The 24,947-nt window shown below is 35.4% G+C and overlaps 1 protein-coding gene across 1 annotated transcript in view; it reads right to left on the reverse strand.

Annotated features, from left to right (window-relative positions):
• Nucleotides 1–24,947, reverse strand: part of SEMA3E (semaphorin 3E) — a 131,576-nt gene that overhangs the window by 58,565 nt on the left and 48,064 nt on the right. The window contains exon 2 of the mRNA XM_054631424.2: nucleotides 3,641–3,801. Within this exon, the coding sequence (XP_054487399.2) occupies nucleotides 3,641–3,801 (161 nt within the window). The remainder of the gene's footprint in view (nucleotides 1–3,640; nucleotides 3,802–24,947) is intronic.

The following is a 24,947-nucleotide window of genomic DNA, read 5'->3' on the forward strand; positions in this document are numbered from 1 at the left end:
AAGCAGAGCTTCACTAGAGGCAAGATATATGATGAGGTCTCTATAATTTATTACAGCAGAGATATAAAACCGAATCTGGCGCCATCTCACACTAGGTGAGAAACAACACAATTTAAATCTGCCTGCACAAGCCCACTTACAGAAGTGGGAAGGTTTCTGTTCAGACTCAGATCTTCCTAAGGCTCTTGAAGTAGAAACTATCTGTAAGGAATTTGTGGGCAAATAGGAAGAGCAGTTTATTTTCACTCCAACATGAGACCGAAGGAGGAACAAAGGTATCCCTTCTTTATGAGCTGTTTGACCAGTGGTGATGAGCTACTGGCACTGGCTCAAGTTTGCTGTTAACAAAGATCCTCTCTGGCACCAATTATAATGAACTGCAATGTTTTTAAAAACAAATTTGGCACCAGATACCAAAGAAAGTTCTCTATCTGTTAGATCACTACAAGCCTTTAAGGCTTTGAACCAAATCTCAAATATGAGTAAGGATTTATTCCAAAGATGGTGTCAAAGGGAATGAGCTCTTAGGGAAAGCAAAGGTTAAGTGAAATGTGCCTACAAAGCTTTGTCATTACACAAGCTTTTAGGTGCTTATATGGCTCTAATTCTCTGTAAACATTGATACTCACGTTTCATATTCTCCCTCATTCTTGCTACTCTTAGTGTGAGGGCACGCTTCACATAGAAACAAGACATCTAAGTAATGTTCAAAAACATAAAGCATTATGTGTTACATACTCTAAGCAAGAATATGTATGTATCAAATGAGGGATACAAAGAGCAAAGTAGGCAAAATAAACATTTTTGAACAAATAGAGAAGTGAGAGTCTTTCCCAGGTGACATGGAAGGTCGAGAACTTTCTTGAAAGCTCAACACAAATGTCTGGATTTCCTCACCAATGCAAGAATGACAGTAGTAGTATTTTTTCCTGAAGGCCTTTTCCCCCATTTTTTTTTACAATTTTTTTAGTGTATATGAAAAATTGGTGAGGATAAAATGTATTTAAAATAATTTGGTAGACATTTATATAAACAGCCATTAGGTTACATGAAAAAGCTATAATCGACCCTTCAGAGTGTTGCAGTGTGTTTGAAAGCTGAAGAGAATTGAACCTGAAGAAAACATGTAGTCTATTAAATACAGATTTATAGGAGGCATACCTCACATGCATCAAAAGTTAAGTTTTTTGGAAATGTTGGATTACTTTGGCAGTAAACAGGTCTCAATGCAAAAGCATTTTATGTCCATTCAGCATTTAGTTGTTTTTCTTTGGGATAACTTCTAATATGCTGGCTAGAACTGAATTCTTTGGTCATTTTACAGCAAAAGGCATAAATCTCTAGTTGGGAATGGATTTCAGTTTGGTTTTTAAAAAGCATATTCATATTCTAAATTGCTGAGAAAGGGACGACTATGAATTAAAAGACATAAACTATTTTCTGGGTCACAGAAGATGAAGATCAATACAAATCTGTCCAAAAATTCATGAAACCTTTCTTTTGCAGATAGTGAGTCATCCTGGTTACCAGAGAGAGAATAAAATCCAGGAATTTGCTTGCACTCATATACTTTCAGTGGATTACAAATTCTAGTTTAGATTAATTAAGCTAAACTCTTCAGTCTAAAAGAAAAGGTCAAAAACTAACCAAGACACAGTTAAACATCAATTAATTAAGAACTTTGGCAAGAATTAATCAACCACTCTCTCAACTCCAGGAATTTTCTCCAATGTATCTCAGCAATTAAGGATTTCTATAACAGAAATGTCTCATTCCACACTTTTACTGATAAAGCTGTAAAATGATCATACTTTCCTTAACTATCCCTGAATGAGATCTGCTCTGAGTGAATTCTGGGAAAAAGAATAAAAGCTCATGCCATTTGTACTCAAGGCAGATAGGTCCCAGTGAGACCATGTTTCTAAAGGTGCCAGGCCAAGCTTCATTTATTTCAGTTTCTCATCTTTAGCATAAAAAAAGGCAAGAAGAGTTTACATCACTTTGCCATACTCTACACAGGTCCCCAGACAGAGAGCATGGCTTCAGAGTAAATGGCTGATATTCCACTTAAAAACAAGAAGGGGAGCAATGAACGTTGAGTGTGTCCAGATGGGATGATGGTGGTTGGACAGAAGCATGAAGTGCTCTATCCTATCATTCCTCACAGATTTACTGCCAAAGGGGGAAAAAGAGACAAAAAGCTTATTTTATAGAAAAAAATGCTGGTTTAAATGTTTTTATATCTGTGAGCTCTAATATCTTGTCACAGGATATTAATAATTTCGCTTTTCCAAAGCGAAAAGGAATTAGCTTATATCTCACTGTTGAGGAACAAAGCTCAGTATGTAACTCTGCCCCCTGGGGAGTTAAATTCTGAGTGTTTTTCTTTTTTTAATGTAGATAAATTCTCAAATAGCCTCCCTGAATAGATTTGTGTCCCATAACAAGGATTGACATTCCTAAATATTTATAAAAAGAATAAAGCACATTATATCTGTTCACAGTAGTGGAACATGCTAATTATGCTTGGAGATAAGCAAAGATACTTATGGTAAAGTTGGTCAGAGTGTGACCATAAGAATAGTGATATTCACTTTTAGCAAGGGGGCAGAAAGAAAAGAATTTGAAACATCAGTGGTCAGTGCAGTACAGAAATCAAAAAAATATTTCTCCCAATTGACTTTATTTTATTTTACTCACTTTTTGTTCTACTAGTTAATTTGCAAATAAATGAAAATACATCAAAACACATTGGGAAAATTTAAAGTAGATAAGGAAAATACTGAAATATTTCAAGAGATCATTTACTTGCATTCAAAATGGTTGAACAATGCTCCTGACAGCTTCCCTTGCCACTATATGTTTCCAATTCTAGTTTCCAAGGACAGAAGTGAGTAAGGAACCCGAGGCTCACATCAGCTCAGACTCCAGCCTCTCCTTTTCAGTTGTCAGTTTGCCAATCACTTGTGGTTTCTACAATGTTCTGAGCTCTCTGCCAAGATTATGACTTAACTTACCTTTCTCCCACAGACCACTAAATAGCCTTCAAATGCCACTTTCAGTCATTATGTAATAGCACCTCTGGCTCAAACCAATGCAAAATCCAGTTTCTAAAGGTTAAAAAAAAGGTTTATGCTGCTATTGAAAACTTCTAATAGTTTACTATATGCTATTTTTTAGCATATAGTATGCTATATGCTAAAAATATAAAGCATAAAAATACTATGCTATTTTTCTATTTATGCTACTTTTTTCCCTTACATTTTATCTTCTGAAACTCCCCAAAAATACCAGGGAGATATTATTCCTCAATAATATAGTGGAGATAAATCAGATGTCTACAAATGTGAGGTGCTCTAAACATCTGTAACCATGCTGAAATTCAGTGAGAAATAGTTATAGGACCCCCAGTCTCCTCATACAGAGTGAGCCTTGTGGGTGAAAAGGGGGAAGGAAATGGTAATTAGTATATTTCTCTTAAATATAAACATGGCCTTAGAGTTCATGCACAAAACACCTACAAAAACTCCATTACCTCAGCCATGCAAGTTCTAATATCCTGTGCTACGTGTTGTGACATGAAGTGACTAATCTATATAAATATATACTATAAATGTACATATATGGCTTTTTACTCCACCTCTCGGTAGTTGTCACTGATTCGATCCAAACTGAGGGAATACAAGAGGTCTCTTCCTCCCACGAACAGTCGCTCTTGATACTCATCCAGCAGCATTACGTGAAGTCCAAGATATCCAAACGGGCTACGAAAGACTGACGTCCTGTTTAAATCCCAGAGCTCTGAAACACAATCAGAGAGCTTGTGATAAATACCAAACGGCTTAGCTTTCATGGCTTCATTTTCATATCCTCCTAGGGAACTGGGCGAGAAGTTGTGGGACATTAAAATGCTAAACATATAATCTTTGAGTAAGAAAGAGACACGAAACACCTGGGAACAATTCTTAAACTAAGCCAGTTCTCAAGGAGGTTTGTCTCTGAGTCTTTCCATCATAGTCTTTATGTCTAAAATATGAGATAGGGAGAGATGAAAGTTAGTTTTCTCCTGGACATTTTCTGAAAAGGAAAAAGTAGTTTGTGGCATTCACATTCTCTGAAAAAAATTCCTTCACCCAGGATTTTTCTCCTGGGAAGCTGAGAAGCCTCAGAGAAAAGGAAAACAATTCTTATCTCATTTGCTTCTCCTGTTGTGCTCACATGTGGAATGTGTTTGGAGATTGTTTACCCACAGGTGATTGTTCCATTGGATTCTGGTGTGAGTTGTTTTGACTCTGGCCAATCAGGGCCAAGCTGTGTTGAGACTGTGGAAAGAGTCATGAGTTTTCATCATTATCTTTTTAGCATTTACTAAGTATCCTTTCTGTATTCTTTAGTATAGTATAATACTCTTTAATATAATATAGTGTTATAAAGTAATAAATTAGCTCTCTGAGAATATGGAGTCAGATTCATCATTCCTGCCTTTGTTGAGGCATTCCCTGCAAATACTTCTAAGTACTTCTTAGAACAATAACTGCAAATGGACAAACACTGAATGAATTAATGGAAATTAAAAAAAAAAATACTCAAAATTGTGTCCTTGTCTCTCATGTATGTCAAACTCCAGGTTTTCAATGTATACACTATTTTTACCTGGGTTTGTATTTTTAGGAGGATGGCATTGTGAGTTTTAAGCTTAGCACTGTCTTCACTTAGTTCACTGAGTGTATTGCCTCTAAATTCAATGAAAACAGTATGAAATCTGTGAAATGCATATGAATAATTCTCCAACACTGATTTTGTCAAGAAATGCACTGATCTGATATGGGAATCTGTGGTTTATCTGTACATGAGCTAGGCTAAAGCCAGTTCCACTGAGAAAAGGAAATTCATTCTGGGTAATGTTGCAGAAACTTGAATTCAGGCCTCAGGAAGCAAGAAAGAGGCAAAGTGCAGAGGATCTCTCTGCACTGTGGTGCACAGCACAACCTGGCTAGCAGCAAGTCAGAAAGGCTGAAAATAATTTTGTTGTTGAGAAGCCTCAAAAGGAGTCATTTGAGAGAGCACCCTCAGACTCCCTCCAAAGCAACAGAGCTTGGACTGGGGGAAAGCAACTATGTTCTTATGTCTGTACTGTGGCAAATTGTTTTATTTTGAAGAAATCACTTTTGGTAAATTAATCAAATATGCTTATCCTCACAGCTTTCCATAGGCATAATTTTTTCAATTGTTTGGTTGTGATCCTGAGGCTGATGTTGGAAGAAATGAGATTGTCCCTGAGCTAGAGAAGACAAATGAGCCCCCATGCAATTTGGAGGTTTCCTGCTCACATGCCACACCAGCACTTATGTTCACTTGTCCATGCTGCATCTTAACAGCAACATAGAAGCCATAGCTGATGTTCTGTAAGCAAGAAATTTAATGCTCAAAAAGTGTATTAATTTAATCCAACAAATTCACACGATTTATATTAATTTTAAATTATTAAGTATATTGTGTGTGTGATTTCAGTAATAGGATAACTATGTTTTACTCCATTTACTAGGTAGCTGAGTTCAGGTCAACAGAGGCTAAAAGTAACTAGTTTCTGAAAGTTGTTTCCTTAGATAATAAAATTTACATCAAAGGAGTTGTGTAAAAAATTCAGCCTCACGTATGATGTCTTTCTCGTGTGATCTTCAAGTAGAATCTGTTAAATAGTTGTACCTGTGTGTGACTGCCTCACTTAATGAAAATGGAAAACTAAGTCATAGAGAGTATCATGATTAAGAGAACAAGAGACTTTTTTGTCTAGGCATTGCATACTAACCAGTGGATAGATACAAATTTTTTGACAGTGACACACTCAGCACACAGCTGCACAGCAATGTGGAACTGGCACTTTCAAAGCTTGCTCTTGCCAAGCAAATGAGCAGATTGCTGTTTTGGAAGAACAACTCTTGTTTCTGAACAGATTAGAAATGAAATGAAAGCAGAGATAGAAATACACTTTTGGTCCTAAATAAAGCCACTTTTTATTTGCAAGAATATAAATCATTCAGTACATTTTATTTTTTAATCAGTCTTGGAGTGAAAAGAATTGCATTTTAAATTATAGTTATATATAAACAACAAAAGGTTACTGTGGTAGCTTCCCCTGATTTATTTTCATGTTATCCTGAAGGCAAATTGTTCATAAATGAGACAATATTTCTTTACATAGATCAGAGATACGACTCATGTGTTCTCATAATGATGAACAATTCTCTACCCGATCACATAAACTGATAACTGCTCATATAAGACTCAGCCCCACAAAGCACACCTGCAAATCTTATGGTCTTAAATGGAAGTTGAGAATATTAAAAATCTTTCAAGATAGAACTTGCAAAAAGAGATGTTTCTAAGGCTAGGTCCAGCAAACCACACAGACATGTGGTTGCTGTGGGGGTAGAGAAAGGAATAGGAATTTACCCGATATCTGAAAGGACTGGAACCCATCAAGTTGGGTTTGGAGAGTGATTTTGTACTGAATCACAAATGTAGTAATATTATGTAGATCCTTTGATAGGTAGTAGAATTCCCATATGTTATAGGATACATGAGATATTAGGATAACGCAGCACATCCTGAATGCCTGGAGAATGAGTGGTATATCTGGGAGTCTAAAACAGCACTAGAAGCTGGCCATTTCTAGGCAAGTGAATCTCACCATGGTGTAGTTTGATGTAAATGACATAGGTCCTGAAGCAGTAGAACAATTTTTGTTGTGCTACGCCCTTTCAGGAAAGCTGGTTGGATTCAATGTAGGAATGAAGCTGGACTGCTTCTGGATGAGCTCCTGCCTCCACACATAGCACAGCTCTCATGCTCACAGAAATGAATTGTGATTCTAAGAACCACAGAATGCTCTGAGTTGGAAGGGACTTTAAAGATCATCGGGTTCCAACCCTCCTGCCATAGTTTCTCCAAGACCAGGTTGCCCCAAGCCGTGTTCAACCTGGCCTTGAACAAGTCCAGGGATGGGGCGCCCACATCTTCTCTGGACAACCTGTGCCAGTGTCTCAACACCTTCACAGTAAAAGATTTCCAACATCTAATCTCAACCTATGCTCTTACAGCTTAGAGCCATTACCCCTTGTTCTATCACCACATGCCCTTGGTGAGAAGTTCCACTCCAGCTCTCTTTTAGCCCCTTTAAATACCAAAAGCTGCCATAAGGTCTTCCTAAGTTTTTCTCTTCTGCAGGGTGAACAGTCCCAGCTCTCTCAGCCTGTCTTTATACTAGAGGTACTCTGGTCCTCTGTTCATCTTTTTGGCCTCCTATGGACTTGCTCCAAACAGGTGAGATCCTCATGTGGGGGACCCCAGAGCTGGACACACAGATCATTGCACTGTGCAGTGCTGAGTTGCACTCGGTCATTGAAATCACAACACAACTGGGGGTGAGGCACTTGATTCAAAGTTTTAAGCAAATTTCCCCAAAATCTACCTTCAGTTACCTTGAAGAAGCTTAAGGTCACCTTGTAAATACAGATTCCTTGAGGTGTCCAGTTACACTCCTGGTCATGCTGATACCCTTTAATTAAAAAATCAATTTCTAGACAATGTCTTAAGAGCATAACCCAGAAAGACATTGTTCCTCTACCTAATACTAGGATTTAATGTCCACATTTATGCTGGGCACATCTAGCACACTTAAAAGATCAGGTGCAAGTACAATTTTCTTCAATAACCTGGCCAGAGAAAATATGTGCTACCTAAAATTTTAAAAATATTCTAAGGGCTAAACCTGAGGAATAGCAGACAATGAGGTCAATTTCATTTTCTGAATGGATTGAAATGAAGGTTTTTCTACTTCTGTAATGAGTTCTAATCACAAGTTATTAGCTACTAGATTGGTAGAGAAGGATGGATGCTTTATCCTTTTCCTGTTGAAGCTGTGCAACAAAATATATAAATATTTAACATTTAATAAATTATACAAACTGTTCCAGACCATGGGTTAGAAACCTTTGGCTTGTCCCTCATGTGGGAGTGACTAAGGGTTTCAGTTGAGCAGAACCCTTCCTTTTACTGAGTTTCTATAGGTTTCAGTATCAAAAAACAAAAACAAAAGCCCAAATCCAAAATAAAAGCAAAAAAAACACCAAAAAAAGTTACTTATTCTGAAAAGATCTCACATAAAGAAGCAAAAAGCCAGAGACACAGAGGATGAATTATTCAGGGTGAATATATTGCTAGTACTCAGCACATAGAAAAAAAGAGAAAGGACCTTTCCTATCTTTTGGTAAAAACAAATCTTCTGGAGTACTGATCCATAAATTTGAGAAAATGTTATCTTTTGTGCTATAGTGCTTTTCCATTTTAATCTTAACTCTCAAGACCATAACTAAACCCACCCCATTGCAGTACAAAGAACATTTTACTCAACAAAGGAAAGACTACTTCAATATTTACATACTCCTATATGGCACTTCACTTTCCCTCTGAAAGCTTTAAAGCAAGTCTGCACTGCTGAATTACATTTCATAGGAGAAAAAAGTCTGATTTCTTTCTGTTTTAAAAGCTGAGAACAAACCTGCTGGTTTGCTATCTGTCTGGCAGAGCTTGCTGGCAAATGTTTAAACTGATCTTGCTTACCACACCATCTCTTATAGCAGATCTACTTTGGTGAATTTATTCATACTGTATCCTGTTTGACAAAATGGATTCTATTCCACATTGGTCTAACAATGTTAATTACATTCCTAATAGGCAATTTCTTGGATATTTTAATGAGCAGTATATAATTCTAACTTCCAAGATTATTTTAGATTAGTCATTTCTTCAATTAGAAAAAAAATGTCACTCTATTTTTGTTAAAATGTTTTTTAAATAAAAAATTATTGATAACTTAAATATGCTTGGAAAATTAAATGCAAAAAAAAATCTCAACAGTGCTCCACAGCAACCAGATTATAGTGACATTTCATTTATAACAAACTCTCAGAATTTAAGCATATTTTGAGTAATATATCATTTTGGACCTTCAATACAGACAAATACCATTGCAAATTTTCAATCTTTTCTATTTTTCTCAGGGAGTGACAAAGCTGCTGTTGCTCTGCTCTGTTCTTCATAGCATTACATCATCACAACTGCACATGTCTATTGCCTTTGCCCTTTTTTGCCCTCATAAAAATCTTTGGCTCCCCTTTTAAATTCTTCAGAAATACAGTCTCACCTCCCACACTACTTCATGCTGCAGATTATTCTTCCAGCAAAGATGTTTTCCAGATGCAGGGCACTGACAAATGAGCCCACATAAGGTGGATGTCTCAGTGCTGCTTTACAGGAAGAGTTAATGGCTGGGGTTGCCTTCTGTCCCCATCAATAATGTGAAAGGCCACTGATATAAAGTCTAGGTAATGTGAGCAACTGAATGACATCTTATGCTTCAAATTATTGGCATAGTCTTGAATACAGATACTGCAGTGGAACAAGTTTTACAAGAACTTTGGGAACCTTATGTAATTTTAATTAATTTAGCTTTTTTGCTATATTGCTGACCAGTGATAACAAAATCTGCTTACATGTGACAAGAAAGAGATAGAAACAAAAATGAGAAAAAATAAAAAGAGACATAGAGGAGAGCTTGAAATATCTGTGACACAGTTTATGAACTACAGGTCAATTGTAAGACCAGGCAATATATGTATCTTCTGTTATAAAACACTGGTACTTTAAGGCAAATATTTATTTGAGGGTACTCTAAAGACTCATCCATCACAAGGACAAAAGTATAAACTTACAAGGGGTTGAATCTTTTCTGACAGGGTTAAGACCTCTAACTGGCAATATTCTACATAAACTTAGTAGAAAGCAGAAGATTTCTTCCCAGGATAAAAAATAGAGAATAAAATTCACCTAAACCCCCAATTCTGCTGAATATGAGATTAACAATTTTTATTTTTCTATGTTTACAGTCCTTAGCTAAATATAACCCTGTAAAAATAATTATAGAGTCATGACAGAGATTGTCAGGTAATGGAAAGTTGCATTAACTCGGGTCAAACAGCAAGGAACTGAACTGGTTGGGAAGTAGAAAAGGGAACAGTGTTAACTGGCCAGAGGTGGCCAAAGTAAATCCTCCTGCATGAGATTTGGTAGCAAAATCCGAGATGAGAACTGTAATAGCAGAATTAATTGCAAATAGTAAACTAACTAAAAAATCCAGGGTAGTACTAATGCTGAAAGACACCAGTGTAATTTTTAAACACTGTTCTTAAGATAATTTAGTGTTTTATTGGGAGAAGATGAATCAGCAGGAGATAGGATTAAAAGTCTGTGAGGGAGACTGGAGTATGAGCTTTCACTGCTTGAGGTTTTATCTATGTGGCTGCCAGGCAGATGCCTCAGAAACTTGGCAGAGAAGGAGACAGAAAGCAAACTCTAGTAACAACAAGCAAAAACCCATTAGTCCATAACTACTTTCATATGATTCAACCTCTGCTCTTAACAGCAGGTGAGTTTGGCTGTTGAGCTTTATTTGGGGAATGTAATTGGCTTCATGAAGGGAGCTGGTGCAGCAAAGCCCATGAATAATTTTGCTTATTTGGTTCCCTTCCTCTAAATGTTCTGGATTTAGTGATGAAGTTTAAATTATAGTCAAAACTTCAAACAAAATCTTTCCCTCTCAGTCTGCCGAAATTACAGAGGCAAAAGTTTCTGAAATTAAAAGGTACAGTTGGGAGAGACAAGAATAGTTTCAATCTGTATGGAAGACAAAACACTCTTCTGGATTTTTTCCCCTAAGAATATTGGAAAAACCTAAAACTGGAACATATAATAAATCTTAGGAAATATTTTTGTTTCTTCTAATGCTACTCAGCTAATGACAGAAAATATTCTGTGTAGCTTGAAAATCCTTAACACAGCTAATCATGACAGCTCAAGTCCTAATCCTTGATATTTCCATTTCAAACTATTATATGTCACATACATACTGTGATATACCTGTATTATGTCACACCTAGCAAATACTTGTTTCTTTTTCCCTGGTAGCAAAATAGCATATTCAGTTAGCAACACTGTAGCTGGTTTGGTTTTAGTCACTCAGTAACAGAAATATAACCATCACAAAAGACCAGGGTTTATAGTGGTAGTATATTACATAACAGTAAAAACATGTATGCTTGCACAGTATTCTGTAATATTTTTAGTACTTGCTGGAAATTTCTATGGTGTACATCAGTTTAAAGGACATAACACACAAAACACACCATATTCATACAAGCAGAGTTTACAGCAATTTTTAGATACATTTCTTGATTTACAGGCCGGTCCACTAAAAAAAAATCTGATATTCAATTTAATGTTTCTAATGCTTGAAAAGAAATTAAATTCATTGTAAGAGAAACTTGATATTTTTGTTTTTAATCATGCCTACCCAAAATGACGGATGATTTACAGATTGTCTTAGAAGAAAACCTCTTTGTAAGTCAAATGAAAGCAGTTACAGAACCTGCTAAACAGTCATGTATGTTGAAGTGATATTTGTTTTTTGACACTAACACATTTTGACCCTACAAATTTCTGGACCTTACAGATTTTTTTTATAGCAGTAAAATAGGATGGTTTCTCAGAGAAGGCCTAATCCAGAGCTCATCTGCCATTTTTCCCAATTAAATTCATTAATTTTGACCTAGGTAATCACACCAGTATAGATTAAATAGATGTGGAACAGTATAGGGAAAATAGTTCTCCTTCTGTATTTTATCTGAACCTGTATTTATCTGTATTTATGTGAAACAACAGAGAATCACTCAGAACGAGAAGAAATTTTCATAATTTCAATGTCAAACTACTATATAAATGATGCCTACCATTCATTATGCTTTTGATGATGGTATTTAGTTTTCAACAATAGTAACAATTTAAAATATTTTAAATTAAGCTTACTGTATTTTTTTCTATATCTATTTCCTGTTAGAGTGATATTGCTTGCAGAATGGTGAAGAATTTTTTTAAATTCATTTCAGTATTAGATAGCAAATTTTGGCACTCATTCAAACAAATTTGCTATGGTAAATTGACATACTCATTATGCCATTATACTTTATTATAGAAACATTTGTTTAGCTTACCAGTGGGATTTTATTGGAAAAGGCACATGCATCCCCAAAATACTATCTGACAACACAGTTCAGAAATGTGGTTGTGACGGAAAATATCAAACAATTGCCTATGCAAAATGGCATAACACTGTGGCTGTTATGAACTCCCAGATCTCAGCAACCTGCATAATGTGGCTGCCTAAAATTTTCTAGCGACTTCAAATCCTAATGATCCTTTTCCTGTAAAGTATTTTAGGAGGTGATAATATATGATAAAGTTGTGGATAATAATATCTTCATCAATATTATAAATTTCTTTGTGAATGGTAGACTGCATGATAGAAAGCTTTAGAAATGTGTTTTTCTATGAAAACATTCCAGCAGAAATATAAACTGGAATTTTTTACTGTGCAATTATTCCAACCTATGGAAAACACAAGCGTCCATGAAATACTCTTTGTGAACTTTATACACTTCATCCAATATACCTCCAAGGAAGTAAGCACAAAAAGAAATGCCCTTTTAAAATTATACTCACAGAAGATGTTTTACATTATGCTTAATATCTTAATAGTGTTAACAAGTGAAATAATCGATTTATAAAACTTGAGTTTTAGAAGGTACATATGGTTCAAATAATCACAGAACTCTGCTGATGAAACACAGACAGTCCAGTCTCTTGAGGACCTGATTTATTAAGGTGTACCACTTACTACATGGTTATTACCACACCAGTATGGGAAGAGGAGAATTCCTCCTATGGAGAGATCCTGTGTTTTGACAGAAAGAGAATCTGGTGCTTTCATTTAAAATGAAGATGCCAAGAGTCAGGGGTTTATGCTATTCAAAATGACTGTTAAATTGAATTTCCCCTGTAAAAGATGGATTAAAAGGAGCTATCTCATATGATTTTCAGCAGCATATGCTCTTGAGCAGGATGGCATGTGATTGACAGTGTATGTAAGGCTATCTGGAGTCATCAACAGGAAAAAAAACAGAATTTTTCTTGAGAAAAAGGAGAAAGGAGGCATTGTGAGAACAGCAAAAGGCAGACAGAAAATTGAAATGGAAAAAACTAAAAAGATGAAAGGAAATTTTCAAGGTATTTTTTTCCCCTGAAATAAATTACTCACAGCATATGCAGAGTTCGAGACAATAGGTGAGTTTGGAAAGACTTGCTACAGCTCACACACTGAAATAAACTCAATATTCCCTGAGCATAGAAACTCTATAAACAGACTGAATAGACTTCTCTAGAAATGAACACTTTGTTAGTCCAAAGTTTGTTCTTTTAATTGACCAGAATATCCTCTCTGGAAAGATTTAACTCAAAAAAAGGAGATGTATTCAGCTGCTGCATCAGTGTCTTTGGAAGCCACCTCATGTGAGTTAACTAACACATCCATGGTTTGACCCTGCTTTTCCTGATCCATCTCAAATACTTTTAAATATTAGTGAGAACTAAATACATCAAAGATCTTTTTGTTGTCTTTATTTTAATTAATTTTTTTTTTTATTATGACACAGAGCATTACGAATGAATTCAAGCTCATATATTGCAGGGTTGGATATGTCATATTCAGATTTTGTTTTGTTAAAAGTCTGCTGTCTAGTTTAAGGTATTTATCCAGATGTCTTTTTTTATCAGAACAAAAGAAAGAGGCATTCCCAAACTGCATTTTAAAATTCCTGTAGAAGGGCATCCAAACAAATATAATCTGAAAATAGTAATTTCTATGATCCAAATTTTAAGAATTTAATCTAATTTTTAGATACATAATTAACTGTAGATTAATTCCTCTCCAAAATGCATTCTATAAATAAACCAAGGTTGTATTTTATCAGTGTTTGCAATTTTAATCACAGCAGCGATGAGCAACACATAGAAATATCTATCTTTTTGTCTCTTCTTTTTCTCCCCCCAGTATGCCTTATTATCTGTAAAATTCTGGTTAAGTAAATGACTTGGAAGAGAGAGACAGAAAAAAGCTTTATTTCAATAGTTTAGGACATATTTGAAACCTTTCAGAATCAGTAATGCTTTGCAAATATTAACAGACAAAACATTCTTCAGCCATTTGACTTGGAGCTCGTAGAACTCAACACAGTTAATCTTAAATAGTCTAACTGGAGAATAAAAGTCAATAATAGGCAGCCACAAATGGTCATGTAACTCTTAGGAATTGTACTATTTATTGTTGCATATTATCCTCAAAACTTCATGGACATGTCCACCCATCCTCCCTTTCCTTTTCCCCCCAACACTATTAATTTGTTTCTGATGGGTTTTGCAAAACAGAAAAATGATAGTGCTTGTTTAGAAGTTTATTGTACTTTGATGTAAACTTTATCTTTCCTCATGTCACATTTGATTATCCAATGGAGTCATACAATAGACTGTACTGAATTTCAGCTGTCGTTTGTGCTCCTAAGCCTCTCAGGTGCTTTTAGAAAAATTCACAATGATAAAAAAAGCGCCTCTCATGGTGAAGAGAATTCTACGATACAACAGAAAAACAATCTCCTGAAATTACAAGTAACATCTCTATATCCTCACTTGACCTGATGGTAATCATAAAAAATCTTCCATAAACTTCTCCCACCTCAAAATGGAACGTTGTCTCAGTATTATTACTCTGCCCTGAATCATTTTGCCCAGGATGTAAAAACACTCCACACTTATGGGTGTTCCTTCATTTGTTCTTTCTTCACTGTAATTTAGAAATTCACCTTCATCTTGATTCTTGGTTTAACACTGGGGCTTGATTTCAGATGTTTTGGAGTCAATCTGTCTTTTCTACTTATTGCTGGCTTCACAGAAGGTAGAATGTGAGATAATTTCACTGTCCTTTATTTCTCACAAGGACTATTGATGTTTAGAATTATAGACATAGTATGAAAATGAAGGATTGATACATCTGATTCATTTTTGTATACTGAAGAGTTGTGCAGAAGTTCATAGAGATCTAGGGATTAAATCATAGATACAGAGAGAGCTCTGGGTTGGAAAGAACCTTCAAAGTTCATCAACCACTGCCCCCTGCCAGAGCCAGGCACTGTCACTGCTTCCACCAGCTTGGTGACATCCACAAACCTGCTGAGGGTGGTCTCAATCCCAGAGACCATATTGCTGTTGAAGATATTAAATAGTACCTGTCCCAGATCCTCATTAATAGATTATGTACTGCTCAGAGCTGAAAAAAACACACAGCCTTGGACAAGTGTTTTCTCTGGGAATTTCCAATCTAACTCGAAGGCATTGCCAAAACAAAATTTTAAAAAACGAGACCAAAATTAAAAACAAAATTCTGTCATCAAGACAGGATAAATGAAAAAAAAAAAATCAATATTTACAAAATTCTCCAGGGTTTGAATTTACAGTGCAAATCTACAGGATTTGCACTGATCACTCAGCAAGTCTGCATAAAACTGCTGGACAGGTCATATTCTGAATGCAAGTACAATGGGTGACCCACAGTCCTGAGAATTTGCTCTCAGAAAAAAAGGGAGCAGAACACACAACAGGCATAGGAAAATGTTTTCATGCCAAACTGGAAGAAAAACTTCAAATACAGAGCACTTTCAAACATCAAAAATCTAGTTATTTTCCCATGGATGGAATAATTTTGATAATTTTACATATTTTATTTTGATTAATGCAGTTCTCTGTTCTTATAGTAAGTCAACTAACATTTCAAACTTACATGGTCTTAAAACAAAATAGAAGTCTTAATTTAAAACATGCAAATATCCCTTTTTTTGTAAAAATATTAATCAATGGAAAAAGAATTAAATTTCTGTAATTTCATAATGCTTCATAGATTAATTATACACCAAAATCAAAAACCAAAACTAGAATCTGTACTGCTAGGAAATAACTTCCAGAACTTCTGCATACCTTTAAAGTACCAATTATTATGCCTTCTCTAAGAAGATGTATCTTTAATAAAATTTAGCTATCTCCAAAAGCAATAGGACTTATGGAAAAACTGCAGTGGATTTTTCATAGTAGTGTATGGAGATTGTAGAGAAAAATTAATATAGAAGACAAAATTCAAAATCCTTTTACAAAATTACAAGACAATTTCTAAATACCAACTTTTGAGATATGCTGGTTACATCCAAAATAATTGTCAATATAAATATGAAAAATGTGAAGATATTATATTAGAACTATAGATCCCAAGTGCTATATACTTAATCTGACAGCAATGTTTTTTCTTAGAATAGAATAGAAACACAGATTTATATTCTGCATATTATTTTCAGGCATGGGACTATCTGAGGACAAAATAATTTTTTAATACCTGCTGCATATTGCACTAGTATTTATACATCAGGTTACAATTCTCTATGCCTGACACTAGGAAAAACATGTAAAAACACCATAATGAACTGTATGAAATAACTTGTCACAGAATAATATATTTATCAAACTGTCAGAAATAAGTACACTTAGGAATGAATAGATCCAAAACATATATTATTTAACTGAGAGCTATTTAACTGTTTATATTATATTTCATAAATATTTCAGAGGAAAATGTTACACTTAAGTAGTTCTGCCATTTATTATATAAGCTTAACTAAAGTTCAAGGGAATCTGTTTAAGAATTAAATAATTGGGTCATATTCTAACACTTGTATGATATTATAAAATAGGGTTTGATCTGAACACAATGTGACATTTCTCCCCAAAGAAGAAAAAAAAGGAGGCAAAGCATTAGAAAATACTCATACATGTAAATGAAAATGCAGTATAACTGGTTTGTTTCTGCCAGTGTTATTCACATAAATATCTATTACACCGTTTCTGATTTCAACAGGCTCTCCTGCAGAAGGATGTATTTCTCAATAACAACATCTCATCTGGCAGCCACTGAGAGACCACACAGGCCATCATGTGTGTTGTATGTATATCACAAGAAAGCCCCGCAAAAAATGGTTTTCATTGCATCTTTTTCAATCTCATTCACTTATCCAAATTTAGTGTATCATAAATATCAAACATTCTCTATTCATTTTCCACTGTTTGAAGAAATAGAAAATAAAGCTGTTAAACCACAGCACAAAAACATATATTTGTTTTTGAAAAAAAAAGAAAGGGAAAAGTAAACAGCAAATACTGCTAGGACAAGACAAGGTATTGTGGTGGGTAATTTAGCAATAAGGATTCAAATAATGTAAAAGTCAGATCTATTAGTTTCAGAATAATCTGAAAAGGCAAGTGGTGGAACTGCTAGTAGATGAGCCAATTAAAAAAGATAGGAGGAAACATGTGACAATCTGTTCTAGTTAGTGGGGAAGGGATTACCTATCTTCCAGCTATTTCCCCATCTTCATTTTTCATAATATAAACTACACTAAAGAACAAAGTTTTCTGCTAGCACAGGATGTTGATACCAGATCAGTAGCTGGATGTGTCACATTTGCAAGTAAAATATTTCTGTGCAACAGTAAAATAAAAAATAAAAAAAAGAATATTTGCATTTATCTCCTCAGAAAATATTCATCCAAGGAAAATATTTTGTGACCCATAGAATGTGTGTTTTTGTTCATGTGTGCAGGTACGTTTATATGCATATACAAAATGTTATTTCACACAAAGCTCTCATTTTTCAAGAAAGCATTGCTCAGCATCTGAAAGTATTCTAATAAAGGTACTAAAAAATGATAGTACCTTCTTGAAAAATGAGAGCTTTGATTCTCATTCTATGATGAGAATCTATCTTTCCAAAAGCAGCCTTGGCTTTTTCTTTTTCCTGTTTCAACTCACTTCTAGTTTTTTGTTTTTGTTTTTTTTTTTTCCTTTTGAAGTTAGTCTCAGAGATACTAGAACAAAAATAAAGCTCTACTCTAGCATTTATTAAAGTGCTTATTTATACCTGCACATTCCTATGCATGTCTAGCCTGGTGCTGCTATTAATGCCATTTGACAGCAACTATTTTTTTCAGTTGTTATCAGTTTTTTTGTCTACGCCCATCATCATTATCTGAATAGCTTCAAAAATGCTAAACAGCTATTGGAAAAAATTACTTTTTCTTCCCTGTAGGATTTAGCATTTTGATGATTCGTAGGTCAGACAGTCAGTGGAATTTTCACTGTTTTCTTTGTTGCTCTATTTAGAAGGTTTATTAAGATCAGAAGACATGTCCTTTAGAAGGATTTATTGTCACTGTGTATCTGTTGGTGGTTTACTGATAAGGATTTACAAGGCCTGCTCTAGTAAAGCAGCAGGATGGATGCTGCCTGTGTTGAAAACTGGAGCTGTGGTGTTTGCATAGATGCCTTGACTTTGTCAAGGCAGCAGTGCCCTCCACCAAGCCAGCTGCTCCTGTTCTTGCATTTATACCAAAAATATAAGCAGAGCACCTTAACACAAATTACATGTCTTGAAATGCCATCCTCTGCTTCAAGTAACTTGTACTACAGACATCTAAGGAATCCCTTCACATTAAATATTTACCTCCTTTTCACATTCTTTTGTCAGAGAGCTTTAAATGAAGAATCCAAGTAGGGCAAGTCTACAGAATATTAATGTAAATAGTCAGAAGGTCCATTGCACAAGAGTTCTAAGAGAATTGCATTCATTTTTGCTTAAACACCTTCATTTTTTTTTCAATATAACCCAGTCTGAGCTTTTAGTCACAGAACACAACACACTAAATTTCACATCAAGCTAAAAAATCTATGAAGATGCAGGTAATTTTTCTTGACCAATGAGTCTTTCTGGAGGGAAAAAAATTAAAAAAATAAATAGAAATATATGTGTTTAGAGAATGGTGCAGCAAATCATGCAATGGATGGACTCAACATAGGTAATGATTCAATTTCAAATTTGCTCTAATGTCTCCAGGCAAAAGACCACAGCAGCAAAAGAAGATGGAGTGACCACTGTGCAAAAGGCAGCACTGTAAATTGCTCAAAGACATTTCACTTATTTATACCTGTGTAGAATCTTGTCCTTGATGCACCCTACTGCTGTTTCTGAATTATGTATACAGTCTGATCTAAATTACAGAAGGAATTATCCAATGTTAGGAACAAGAAGATATGATGCCTGCTACGTAAATCCAAAATTCATTTGATTTATAAAACAATTTTAAGCTGCATTTAAAAATGTGCATCCAAGCCTACTAGTAATGTTTGCAGCCCTTCCTTTTATGACTGCAGTGAGCTGTAATGGTATTCCACCAACAATGTAATTTTCAGATCAGATGGTCCAGTTCCTTGTATTTATACTAAAGATTGCACGTTCAGTCTCCACAGAATTTGGCCTCTCCTTACACATTAATCTTGTGCAATAAGTGACAGAAGCCTTCAAAATGTATTAACACAGGTGGGCCTTTGGTGCTTATTTGCAGCCCTGTGGAATAAGTGTGCTTCAGGCTGTTTGCATAGGTCCAGTAGCAGGGTTAGAGCTTGGGAGTGATAAGGTTACCTAAACTGTAGCACAACTAAAGAAAGTCCAGCCATCCAAGAAAATCAAGGTTGATTTCTACATGTCACATTTAAAAACTAAATATGTGTATTGCCTGAGGAATGCATTTGAGACAGCCAAGCCTGGTAGGAAAGAATGTTTTCAGAGCACTGTTTCAACAGGAGTATTTCTACTGGGAATAAATAAACTGCTGAACGTGCCTCATTTTTTAATGCTCCACAGATGTAAACTGTATTTGATTCTATTGTCTATAATTTAATTTAATGCTTGGAATGTTGCAGCAATATACAGTAACTGATATGCCCCTTTGATTGAGAAACAGCTATACCAAAAAAAGTTTATATTATTTTCCTGCTCTATAGAGCCTTCTTATTATAAAGAAAAGGTTCATTTTAGCACGCATTTCTATTATCCAATCTTTATTAGAAATGACACACAGAACTGAGAGCATGACAATGCCTGCTTTATGTCTTATTAATTGGAAAGCTCTTCTGTTCTAGTTGAATGGGATTTTTCTTTGTGCTGTTAATTGTGAACAGTATCTCAAAATGGTAGTTCAATGGAAGGATTGGCTGACTAGCACCATCATCTGTGCTGTGAAATTCTTTTTGTGAAAAGTTTTTCTCCAATTGTTTTTTACATATCTTTATCCCCACTCCTGTTAAACACCTTTAATTTAACATACAACTTAGTATTCTCCATACAAGAAAAATTTAGGGGACTGAAGAAATATTCAAAAATACTTTTCTCTTTGAAGTATTTCTAGTCAGAGAATTAACAAATATTTATATTAAATGCATGGCATTAAATTATGACTCAGTGTATAATAGAATTTAAATGTTTTACTCCATATTATTTCAACACTTTTCTAATACATATAAATTAGAAAAATAGTTTATATTGACATGACAATACTTTGGTTTCTTTTCAAATCACAATATTTCTGCTGTTTCACAGCTGTTCTTCAGATGCCAGGCAGATACACAGTATCTCCATTTTAACTTTTAGAAGGGCTAGTGGAATAGTTATAATGCAAAAGTTCTTAAAATAAACAAAAAGTGCCTCTAAGCATATTTTTAACTGGTTATATACATTTTTATTTTTTTTAAATAACCACAGCCTAGTCACAGGCTGTTAAGACACCTAAAGGATATCTTAATTTCACCATAAAACTAGACCTTGACTATCTAGGTTAGCTAGTGCTTAGTTACACTGTGTATTAGATTTTGTTCTCCTCATGAATTAATTTTGACATAAGCAACAGACCTTCTAATATCATGATTAGTTATGTGCAAAGTTGGCTTCTGACAGAAGCAACTTGCATATGAGGCAGCATACATCTGGAAGCTGGTTGAAAGAAAATACATTTAGTGGTTCTTTCCACCATTGATAGAAGTGTGAAAAGAGGAACTTACATTTTTGTCCTGTTTATTACTATTTAAATTGGTAAATAGGTGAACAAACCCATCTGTACACATCATATGCTTTTTAGCACAAATCAGCTAATAGGAAATCCATGTCAAGGTCTAGGATTTATATCAGTTTAATGCTACAAAAATATATTATAAAGAAAGAAAGATGGTGGTGCTAGAGTGCTTATTATTTGCTCATGCATAAAAATCCATAGAAATAATATACTGATCATTTCTTGGCATTATAAAATAATCTACTTCCTTTTGAAGAATTGGAGATTGTTGAAAGCTGAATCACTTGGTGATAAGGATACCTTCCAAATATAAATATTTGCATTCCTTAGGGGATATTCTTCTCCAGAGGAACAAGGAACACTTTGCTTTGGCCTTCTGCCTAACTACACACCTTTGATGTGTGACAATCTCAAAATTCTTGTACAGCACATTGTACCTGTAGGTTAAGTGTGGCTTGTTAAGGGGAGACCAATTTCAATTAAAAATGCAATAATGGCATTAAAATACGCACTGCCATAGTCTCAGTAAGGTCTCTTTGCTGTTACTGTCAACAGGAGCTCATTGGGTTTTGTATGGTTCTGTGTGCTCAGGGAATGATGTAGTTGCTAAAGGTGTGGACAGTGGCTACTCAGCTGCATTTCAGACAAGGAAAAAACCCAGGAATTTAAATTTGCTATTCACATTATGGCACTTCAGCCTGCATTTGGGAGAGTGTCAGGTTTTACTTTCAGACTAAGAATCTCCAGTCCTTTGCTGGCTTACTTGAAGAAGGAACATTAAAAAACCCCAAGAGATATATTTGGTAATCTTTATTTATGACAAATTAAATAGCAGAAATATGTTTAAATGAACAGAAGAAGCATTGCCTTGAAAATCAATTAATTATAAAGCAACAATAGGGTTGCTGTGCTCGATAATTACACAGGCCCACACTGTGCTCAGCACAGAAAAATCTGACATTTAGACTTCGTGAGCTAACAAACTCTGAAAATTATCCCAGCTTATTTAAAGTGTATCTTGAAAAGGAAACTGATCCTACAGTTGGCAGGTTATTTGCCATGTATTTTATTCACCTCTAAGTTCAAAAGATATGAGCCTCTGAACTTCAAGGCAGGGAAAAGCAACTTGCCTTTGAAAAAGCAAGGGGAATAAGGCAAGAAGAAGACTGAGCAAAACTTTTTATGTCTAAAAAAGAACCGACAACTGGGAAAGCATCAATTATTAGTGCTGGGAGCAATAATTGCTACTACTAATGAGCACACTCACTTAGAGATATGGTGACATCTTTTAAGAGACAGATTTAGGGGCAGATTTTTAATGAGCTCTCCTTTGAGCAAATGAGCAAATAGTTTGCTGTTCCCCCACAACACAGAAAGGTTTAATGTCTTTTCTCATGAAACTTAAAACTAAGTTAATTTTCTTACTCTTTCTGTAAAGATCTCTTTTTTTTTTCCTCTGAACTACTTGGTGAGCTGTATTAATTTTGTCAATAAAGTTCTATAACAGATTTTGAAAAGCTCTTAGGCCTTCCTCTTTCACTGTACACCACGCAGCAGATTCAGTGTCTCAGTGTCCATGTGGAGACCAATGATGAGTGGTGTTCCTCAAGGGCTGGGTTTAACACATTTACCAGTGACATGGCCAGAGGGCTTGAGCACCCTCAGCAGGTTTGGTGACAACACCAACCTCAGTGGTGTGGTTGACACACTGGAGGGAACAGATGTCATCCAGAGGGACCCTGACTGGCCTGAGAGGTGGGACTGTACAAATGTCATCAAGTTCAACAAGGTCAAGTGCAAGGTGTTGCACCTGGGTCAGGGCAATATCAAGCACAAGAACAGGATGGGTGGAGAATGGATTGAGAACAGTCCATCTCCTGGGGAGAAGGACTTGGGGAATTTGGTGCATGCAAAGCTTGCCATGACCTGACAGTGTGTGCTCACATACCAGAAAACCACCTCTATCCTGGGCTGCATCCAAAGTAGCATAGGCAGCAGGTTGTGGGGTGAAGCTGCCACTTCACTGCACTCTCATGAGGCCCATCTGCAGCGCTGCATCCAGCTCTGGTGTCCCAAACATAAGAACATGGATGCAGTGGAGCAAGTCCAGAGGAATCCATGAAGATGCTCAGAAGACTGGAGCATCTCACCTTTGAGAGATGAAATGAAATAATGGTTTAAGATGACATTTTTTCTTTTGCTTTAGTGGATACTGACTGTACTTTAACTGATTTATTTTTGCCATATACTCTACCACTGGACATTGAGGTTGCTTGTCAAATACAAGTATAGAATTCTACCACTGCTGATTGTCATTATTTATTGTTTCCCCTGAATGAACACTATTAGTGCTTGCATGTCAACTCAAATTCAAATTGTTTTCATTACATGTGAAATGGAAAATAGACCAGCAATGTCTTTTTCAGTTCAAATACCTTATACTCCATATAAGCTGTAGAATGAAAAATAGTTTGGCCAAGAAAGATGAAAACTGAGTGTGTGGTGAAGAAACCAAATATTATGGCAGGAGTGTTTAGTGGAAACACTCTCTGGAAAGCCAAGTCTTTTTGGTGGGTAAGTGACAAAAGAGGTGACTAACTGGAAGGATGATTAATCCCCTCTTGTATAAAAATGTAAGAAAAAATTCTTGTGAAAGAAACAACTATCTACAAAACTCAAGTGGGAGATACTATGAATGCACAGATTAATCAAACTAGGCTATATCCCATTAATCACATATCTTGAAGTGGAATAAAGAGAAATTGTAAATTACTTTACAACTTTTTCATGCGCTGTTGATGAACTTTATGTATTTTTGTGAAGTAGCCAAACTGTCAGCTTGACAAATGTTTTCATGTGATGAAAAACCTCAAGGCGGTGTTATTTCTCTCACGTGCTGATGACTGCAGGAAAGTATAGCATAAAAAATTTCAGTGTCTGGTCTCAAGGATGACTTTGATTGTCTTGGCAACAAATTTTATGATATTTAACAAAAAATTTATGGGGAAAGTCACTCTGAATAGTGTCTTCCCTATTCTTCATTCCATTCAATTACGAAACGTAAATGAATTGAACCAAGAAATGGAATTCAGAGACTGAATTAAATTTTTTTTGCACTGAAAAGTGAACAACGGTGAATTAGCAGATTTATGAGTAAAACTAATGAATTTTAGTTCGTACTTGTCGGCATTATCTAAACTGAGTTCAGCCACTTTTATCCTCAAATAAGATAGCAAATAACATCAACACCGAAGAGCTGCAGCTGATGCAACTACAACACAACCTGGAGAGGTGTGAAACTGCAACCACCTCTTCTTTTGAAAGTAACAATTCTTTAATAGGCCCTGCTAGTGTGAAAGAATATGGTTTTCTTGGCTGCAGAAGTAGTACTAAATAAAACCATTTTATGTCTCAGAGGCCACATGGCATACCTCCATAAAGCTAAAATGTTCCACTGTCTTCATCTCCAAGCAACATAACGTCATCCAACCCTCCTAATGCAGAATAGCCCTTGTATTGTTTCCTGAACCATGCCCAAATATTATTTGGAAGAGTACTGTTTTTCAAAGTTGCCAAGAAGAACAGCAAAAATTTAAATACTAGGATTTATCACATGTCAGTGCTTCAGTGGTGCTTGTGCTCTGGATTTACCTTTTAAAATGAGATGTAATCTTTTCTAAATCGACTCTGATGGGTTTGTTTCCATTTAGGTAATTCTTTGTTTTATGGCATGTGTATTCTGTTCCAAAATGTCTTAATTATTATTTAACTGATATATTAGAGCAGAGTTGGGAGAACTAAGAAGAATTTCTGTTGTACCAGACATCTCATATGTGTACAATAAAGGCCCAGGCCTTTGCCTTTGATTTAGACAAAACAGTAGGGAAATATTCACGTGCTACCTCATAGCCAAGGAGCAATAATAAATCATGTCACCTCAGTAATGCTAATGAGCAGTGGTAACTTCAGTTACCATCAGCAACAGCTTATGAAAAGCATATC

Source organism: Agelaius phoeniceus, chromosome 5 (genome assembly GCF_051311805.1).
Source record: "Agelaius phoeniceus isolate bAgePho1 chromosome 5, bAgePho1.hap1, whole genome shotgun sequence".
Taxonomy (NCBI): Eukaryota; Metazoa; Chordata; class Aves; order Passeriformes; family Icteridae; genus Agelaius; species Agelaius phoeniceus.